We start from the raw sequence: 8444 nt of genomic DNA, 5'->3' as shown, positions 1-8444 counted from the left end.
CCCGAACTCTAGCTGGGACACCTGGGTCCTGGAAACTGTCAGCACTCCCCCACCACAGGAGAGTGTAGGATGGCGGGCATGACAGACAGGTAGGAGAGGGCACCTGAGCTGGTGCAAGCGGGAGACACTCTGGGCTTGTGTGGCAATTGCTGTGGGACTGGGCTCGCTGAACAGTAGTGTGCGCAAGTGTGCAGAGCGGTTTAAGCTTCTGCATGCAGGGATCGATCTGTGCACGTGATCTGGGCAGGGAAGCAGGTGCGGCGTGGCAGGGTGTCTGGCTGCCAGGTGGGGCAGAGGTGGGCGCGGAGCCAGGCGGCAGACACAGAGCGCAGAGGGGCAGGCTGCAGGGCGTGAAGGCTATTTGGTGTTAGGGGTGGGCTCCCCACCCACGAGGGGATCCATGATTCACTGTTCCCCCCTCTGTGCCCTCCCACTGATAAGAAGTCCCAGTAAAACCCTTAATGTCTTGCCTTTCTTTTCCTGGGATTTGCAGGGCAGCTAGGTGGTTGCCATCTTGGCCGGAAGTCTAGTGTATTGTTTAATTTCCATGATTTTGTGTATGCTCTATTGCTTTTCTTGCTATTGATTTGTAGTTTGATTCCATTGTGGTCAGACAGAATGCAATGAATTATTTCAATTTTCCTGTATGTGTGAAGATTTGCTGTGTCCTAATATATGGTCTATAGTAGAGAATGTTCCATGTGCTGCTGAAAAGAATGTATATTCTGCAGCATTTGGATGAAATGTTCTGTAGCTATCTGTTAGGTCCATTCCTTCTATGACCTCATTTAATCCAGATGCCTCTCTGTTTATTTTTCCCTGGGATTATGATATTGGGGTGTTGAAGACACTCATTACCACTGTGTATGCTGTTATTTGTGACGTTAGTTCGAATAGTGTTTGATTGATGAATTTGGGAGCTCACATGTTGTGTGCATATATATGTTTAGGATTGAAATGTCCTCATGTTGGATTGTGCCTTTAATCAATATAAAGGGACCTTCCTTATCTTTCTTAACTAATGTTGGACTGAATTCTACCTTGTCAGATGTTAGGATAGCAACCCCTGCTTGTTTTCTAGGCCCATTTGCTTGAAACACCATTTTCCAACCTTTCACCCTAAGATAATGTCCATCCTTTGTATTAAGGTGAGTTTCTGGGAGATGACAAATTGTATGATCCTGATTTTTAACCCAGGCTGCAAACCTATGGATTTTGGTTGGGGCATTGAGGCCGTTGATATTAAGAGATATTATTGAAAGGTGTGTATTTATGTTTGACATTGTTTTTTGTAGTTCCGATTCTACCTTTGTTCTGTTATGGTAACTAGTATTTGAATATTCTTTGTTTTTTCCTGGTTTCTTATATGTGTGCTTTTCCTTCTCTTTAGCATAAGTATTCTTTCAAGTATTTTCTGTAGAGCTGGTTTTGTCTTCAAATACTCTTAGCCTGCTTTTGTCATGGAATGTCCTTATTTCGCTGTCTATTTGAATGGATAGCTTTGCAGGAAATGTAACCTTGGTTGACAGTTGTGAACTTTCAGAACTTGGAATACATCAGTCCAAGCCCTTCTTGCTTTTAAAGTTTGTGTTGAGTAATCTGCTGTAATCCTGATGGGCTTGCCTTTGTAGGTAACTTGATTTTTCTCTTTGACTGCTTTCAATACTTTTCTTTCGTTTGTGTTTGGAAGTTTGATTATAATATGGCGAGGAGAGGTTCTCTCCCAGTTTTCTCTGGCTGGTGTTCTAAACGATTCCTGTATCTGCACTGGCACCTCCTTCCCACTTTCAGAAAAGGTTTCTTCTGTGATTTTGTTCAAGATGCCTACTATGCCCTTGGAGTAAAATTATTCTCCTTCTAGTATGCCTTGAATTCTTATGTTTGTTATATTCATAGTGTCCCGAATATCTTGAAATTCCCACTCATACATTTCTATTAGTATGTCTTTCTTTGTTGGACTGTATTAGATCTGCCACCTGTTCTTCCAGCTTCGATATTCTTTCCTCTCCTTAATCCATTCTATTGATGAGATTTTCTACAGATCTTTTTATTTCATTATTACTGTGTTCTTCATTGCTAATGATTCTTACTGGTTTTTCTTCATTATTTCTATTTTCTTATTTATGTCTAGTATTGATCTCTTTATTTCATTAAATTGGTGCCCTGTAAATAGCTATAATTATAAAAGATCCATTTCCAGATAAACTTGAACACTTTTCAGATGGAAGATCTCTTCTATCTCCAGAATCAGAATCCAAATGTCAGCCAAGCCCTTCAGGGATCCCTCAGCACACTGCTCGTCATGCCGGCTGGGAAGACCCTCGTCACAGAGCTTCCCCGTGCTGGTTTCCTAGTAGTTCTGCCCCTCACTCTCGTAGTATTCCACATGAACTGGGGCCACCTTACTTTGTAATCAGATAAATCGGCAAATGTTTTGTTGTTTGCAATTATGACTTTTAAATCAAGACATTAAAAACTTTTAAGTTGAAGCTTTATATGGACATCTGAGGTGGAGGCACCATCATCCCCGTGCCGTGGCCCTACTCCACTGAGGGCCCCTTAGTGGGATTGCAGGAATCACTGTGGACTTGCAGGTTATGAGTCGGAGAGCAGCATCAGTCACTGAAGCCAGTAGAATTTTCATGATGGTTTCATTCCCACTTTTGGTTTATTGAGGTACAGACTCACGCCTCCCCAGGCTATCCTGGAATTCATTATGGAGTCTCAGACTTCCCTCGAACTTGTAGCCCTCCTCCTACCTCTGAATCCTGAGAGCTGGGATAAGGATGTTCGCCACCACAACTGACCTATGTTTACATTTTTTAGGTATGTGTGTATGGCTTTTTACATGAGGTCAGGGAGTCAATCTCAGGGACTCCAGCTTGAGAGCCAACACTTTGTCCACTGAGCCATCCCTCAGTCTTGAAACAACACACTCATTTTTTCTTTTTCTCTTTGAGGTAGGGACTCACTCTATCCAGGATGACCTGGAATTCATTCTGTAGTCCCAGACTGGCCTCCAACTCACAGAAGCCCTCTTACCTCTGCCGTCCAGGAGATTGGATTAATGGTATGAGCCATCATGCCTGGGTGAACACCCCTTTCCACTGAAGGTCTTCATACATGTCTATAATGTATATTGGTCTTACTTCCCTCCCACAACTCTCTTGTTTCCCCTTCCCCCATTGCCCTCTCACACTTAAACACTACTTCCAATAAGTCTGTCCAGCATTTAGATGTATGTTTCTTTTTAAAATCTTTTTATTTTTTTTATATTCACAGAAGGGAGGGAGGGAGAGAGAGAGACACACAGAGAGAACACCAAGGCCCCATGCCATCACAAAGGAATTCTGCTTTGTGCCTCTGGCTTCCATGTGGGTACGGGGAATGGAACCTGGGAAGCCAGGATTGCAAACAAGTACTTTGAGCCACTGAGCATTCTTTCCAGCCCCTTGATGTGTTTATTCTAATTTTCCTCCTTCACCAGCCATGACAGAATGTTCATGGGCTCAGCCCAGTGTAGGCAATGATGGTCACTTTGAGGTCATGAGTGCAACAGCCAACTGTGTCTGGAGGAAAACATTTCTGTCCTCTTGCTTTTACATTCGATGTTTCCACCCTCAGTATTGAATGTTTCCTGAGCCCTGGCTGATGTCATCAAGATGTCGCATTTAATGTCACGCATTTACTGCCACTTCTCAGCATTTTGATGAATTTTTCATCACCATTGTAGTCACTACAATGTGTTGAAAGAGGTCAGGGATGAGTGCAGCAATACTATGTGAGCAGAAACATAAGTCTTTAGAGGGAAATTTAATCAGCACAACATAGCCCTTGATCCAAATAACAGTAGATGCTTCCCTCCCCCCACCTAGGACCCGTAACCTTCCAATCCATAGGGTTTAGACTAGGTTTCCTGTACCAGGCATGGAATACCTCCCTTGGATCAAGCCTGACAAGATTCACACACTTGTGCAGTAGTGGCATCCAGCCTAGGTGGGTAAGGGATGGCTCTGTGATTGTCTAAGAGACCCACTCCATGGAAAAGAACCCATAGCTGGAGCTGGGAGCAAAGTCAGAATTCTACAGAGACAAGGATCATGGCCTCCAACAGAAGCACCCACTAGTCTTTTGCCAAAAGGGAAGTGTTACAGTCAGATTTGCATTGCTGGCAGAAAACTTCTGACAAAGAGCAGCTAGTGTGGAAAGAGGATTTATTCTTGATTACAGACACAAGGGAAAGCTCCATGATGGCAGGGGAAACTCATGGCATGAGTAGAAGGTGAATATCACTTCTTGGCCATCATCAAGTGGACAAACAGCAAGTGAAGAATGTGCCAAACACTGGCAACAGGTACCTGGCTATTATATCCATAAGCCCATCCCCAACAATGAACTGCCTCCAGGAGGCTTTTATTGCCAAATTGTGACTAGCTGGGGACCCTGCATTCAGAACCCTACGTTTATGGTTGACCCTTGAATCAAGCCTCCACAGGAGGCTACACCCATCATCATCCCTCCAAACTAACTTTGCCCATTCCCTTGAGCCTATGCTGATCTAACTCTCCATTGGGGAATTTGTTTTTCTTTTACAAGTAGTAGTCAAAAAGGAGGACAACCATAATCTATCAGCAAGAAAAGACAGATGATTACTTAGGAGGAGATGATCTACCTCTTGCACATCAGCAGAGTCCAGGTGAAAGCCCAGAGGAATTGATGAGCTGAGCAAGAGTGCTGCTTCCATGTCATAGCTGACAACCACCATCAGGGTGATGGCGATAGACATTGGTGATACTGAAAACTTATCAAAGCAGAAATCCAGAAGCTTCTGAGAGCTCAACATTAAGGTATACTTAAAACACCTCCAACCAGGGTCATGGACCTTTGTGCAAGACTGTGAGATACACAGGGTAGAAGGGAATGTCTAGATGTCCTGGCCCCTCTCCACAATGACTGCTTTTACAGTTCATACCCCACAACCCAATGGTGAATACCAGCAATCCAACTTAAGAAGGTCCTCTATGAATGGTTACAGGGAAGAGGGAAATACCAGTACCAATGCATGATGTACCCACACGAAGTATCTACTTAAAAAATGGTATATGTAATACCAATCATTATTTCCCATGTTATAATAATTTAAACAGTTAGCAAATGTGGAAGTGAATAAAATGACATGCATGGACTTTTACTCATGTAAAATTTAAAATGTGAGCTTTACGAATGTATAGGACATAGAATTAAAATTCAGGTGACATCAAGGGTTGAAGTTCCACATTTTTCTTTTCTCACCCACATCAGTATATGTACATTACTTTGTTGATGTTTAAGCATGGGGTTGAGATCAGCTACTGAATGCATCTGGAAAACAAGTCTTTCTCAGTATAAAAAGTGATGATGGGGCTGGAGAGATGGCTTAGCAGTTAATTCTTTTGCCTGCAAAGTCAAAGGATCCCTCCAGGAACCACATAAACCAGATGCACAAAGTGGTCCATGCCTCTGGAGTTCCTTGGCAGTTGTTGGATACCCTGGTGCTCCCGTTCTCTCTCTGTCTATCTCATTTTTCTCAAATACATAAAATATAGTTAAAAATATAAAACATAAATATTTAATTGGGTGTGCTGGCACACACCTTTAATCCCAGCACACAGGAAGCCAGCCTCCCCCCCCCCCTCAAATAAAAGGGTTGATGTAGACTGCAAAATGATCTTTCATTGTTTGTTTTGTTTTGTTTTGTTTTTCAAGGTAGGGTCTCACTCTAGTCAAGGCTGACCTGGATTTCACTATATAGTTTCAGGGTGGCTTCAAACTCGTGGCAATCCTCCTACCTCTGTCTTCCAAATGCTGGGGTTAAAATAGTGGGCCACCACGCCTGGCCAAAATAATCTTTTTATTCCTCATGAGTATGAAAGGACACATGGCTGGGTAGCAGGATGATAAAATAGCATTAACTCCTTCCAGTCTCAGAATTTTCTCAGAAGTATAGAATCGATAAATGGTGACAATATTACTCAACCAATAAAAGAACACAAAGCAAATTACCAGCAAAAGGATGCTGTGAGTGGCTTTGGTTTCAGGAGATGGCTGGGAGGAGAGGCTCTGGCTGTGGACATGCTGGGTTCTCCTATGATGTCTGAAAAGGAGATTCACCATGTAGAGGCTGGTTGACATCATGAGGACAACAAAGAAGAGATCTCGAGTGAGTAAGACAAAGAAAAATTGCCATGAGTCAACCCTAAACTCTATGTTCTTACAGAAAGCGTGAATATAACCCCGGACAGCATGACTGTCATTGTTCCTGGCTATTACAGTATGAATGAGATGAATGTAAATGAGCATGTTGATGACCAAGAAGAGAAAGAAAGAGGGAAAGATCCATGTAGAGAGTTTAGGTTTCAACCACGCCCACTTAGAGTTACTGGGACTGATGGTGATGGCTTGAAATGTACTCAGAAAAGATGTAGTACAGATGGAAAGTCCCCGGGTAACTCTGTGGATATACAAGACTGCCTTACAACCAGCATCATTGAGAAGACGTCTCACTCCAAAGGATGATGCAATATCAGGTATCAACAAGAAGACAATTGTCAAAGTATTGACTATTGTCAGGTGCATGACAATTGCATCTGTAGATTTCTTCAGATAATGCTTATCTAAGAAGATGTACACATAATATAGGAAGAACAATGAGTTCCCTATGAAGCCGATGCAGAACTCAGATGTGAGGAAAATCCCCAAGACCATGTCACTTGGAAACATAATCAGAATGATGCTTTAGATATTATCAGGCTTGTCACAACTACATTGAAAACAAGAGTACTTTTCCAAATATTGAAAAATAGCGTTTGAGAACAAATATGCTGATTTACATTTCCCATGCACAGAGAGGTGGTGAAATATCCAACTCCTTTGTATTTCAGATGCAGAGATCACATTTCATGGAATTGCATGTCAGGGATTCTTGAGCACTTTACTGGATACAAGGATTTGAAAAGCAGGGAGAATTCATTGTAAACACCCTCAATTCTGTAATATTCACCAAGAGGACATTTTTGGCCTATAGGAGAGAGAAGGTTTCATTCCATAAGTAATTTCCCTTAGGAATATCAGATTATGTTTTTCTCTTTACCTGTGTTTCAATGTTCCAGTATTTCTAAGGGATGTGTTGTTTTAAACACAGTCAGTAATATATGTACCTCACTTTTTCCTCCAATCAGACAAATCTTGAGGCCATCAGTGTTGTTCTATGGCAGTTTTAGTGCTCATCACTTAGGGGCAAGCTGTGGACGCATAAATTAAGACACAGCTGCCACTGAACATTCCATGGTGTTCATCACATCTGCACAAAAGTACACTCTCCCCAACAATTGGTAGTCATATCATGATGATGAGAACCAGTCTAACAGATTTTCTATGTTTCCTATTATTAAAACATGTGTGAATTCTAACTTCTAGTTTTCCTGTTAAGATATTTTGTGTGATTTTTATGTAACCAGAAGTACTAGGCTTTCCAATATGCTTAGAATACAGTGATATGAGATTTATGAATATAGTATGTCGATATACGATTTGTGAAATTTACAATATAGTTCATATTGTCAATTCACTGGCTTTTTGTTGTACTATTATGTCTATTAGGAGCCAATACTTTTAGTTATTTGCTCTTTGCCATCTGAAATGTAATCCTTGATTCTTAGCGGAAATCCATGAATTCCCAACAAGATTTCCACATGCAACATCCCTAATAGAATCACCATTTCTACCAAGCTGCAACAAATCTCTCCTAATCCAAAGATATTTTCTTTATATACTGTGAGGGATCAACAAACAAATTATTCATAGACAAATATCACACTGGCCTTTCATTCTACCATTACTTCATTTGTGTATTGTAGAAACTTCAGTTTTTTTATAGTTACATTTATTGAGAAATGAGATTGTGGTATTTTGTAATCATTAAGTATTGAACATACATTTTTGAAAATGCATTGTTCCAGTTACATTATTGCTGCTAGGATAAACATCTGACCAGAAGCAATTTATGTGAGAAAAGGGTTTATTTCAGGCTTACAGAATTCAGAGCAGGTTTCACTGTGGTGTAAGATGCTGCTCCCTTCATCATACATCTATACTAGAAAGTTAGAACCATAGCTAGAGCTCAAGCTGGGTCTCAATACACACATTAAGAAGGTACTCGAGATCTACTGAAGAGTACTAAGTAGGAAGCTTAATAAAAATTATGTGAACCATTATCATAAGGGTTCTTTGTTAAAAAAAACAAAAAAACCTAAAAATTCAAAAAATTTTAAAAAAGGATGTTTGATAAATTTTATAGTCTGGATATCAGTTTTATATCTTGCTGTCAAGTATGTTTCTCAATCTGTATTTATCCATCCCATCAATAAATATTAATGATAAAGTACAAAAAATTATGTGAGGCAATG

The 8444-nt window shown here is 40.9% G+C and overlaps 1 protein-coding gene across 1 annotated transcript; it reads right to left on the bottom strand.

The window, feature by feature from the left end:
* Positions 1 to 200: 200 nt before the first annotated feature.
* LOC123454813 (vomeronasal type-1 receptor 3-like) lies at positions 201 to 6759 on the bottom strand. Its single transcript, XM_045134225.1, has 3 exons — positions 5878 to 6759; positions 4153 to 4182; positions 201 to 341 (listed from the first exon to the last, which is right to left on the bottom strand). Exons 1-3 carry the CDS (start codon positions 6757 to 6759, stop codon positions 201 to 203), a joined length of 1053 nt encoding a protein of 350 aa, XP_044990160.1.
* Positions 6760 to 8444: the final 1685 nt, after the last annotated feature.

The sequence above is a fragment of the Jaculus jaculus genome, chromosome 14 (assembly GCF_020740685.1).
Source record: "Jaculus jaculus isolate mJacJac1 chromosome 14, mJacJac1.mat.Y.cur, whole genome shotgun sequence".
Taxonomy (NCBI): Eukaryota; Metazoa; Chordata; class Mammalia; order Rodentia; family Dipodidae; genus Jaculus; species Jaculus jaculus.
The sequence above is the reverse complement of the archived record's forward strand: the minus strand, read 5'-3'. Positions and strand labels throughout refer to the sequence as shown.

Excerpts from the sequence above, each read along its gene's own strand:
- LOC123454813 (XM_045134225.1), bottom strand. The coding sequence starts at position 6,759 with ATGTTTCCAAGTGACATGGTCTTGGGGATTTTCCTCACATCTGAGTTC. Across the intron at positions 4,183-5,877 it reads GGAATAAAAAGATTATTTTG|AAGTTTTCTGCCAGCAATGC; the intron begins GCCAGGCGTGGT and ends GCTCTTTGTCAG. Across the intron at positions 342-4,152 it reads CCAGCAATGCAAATCTGACT|CCTGCCCCTCTGCGCTCTGT; the intron begins GTAACACTTCCC and ends CACGCCCTGCAG.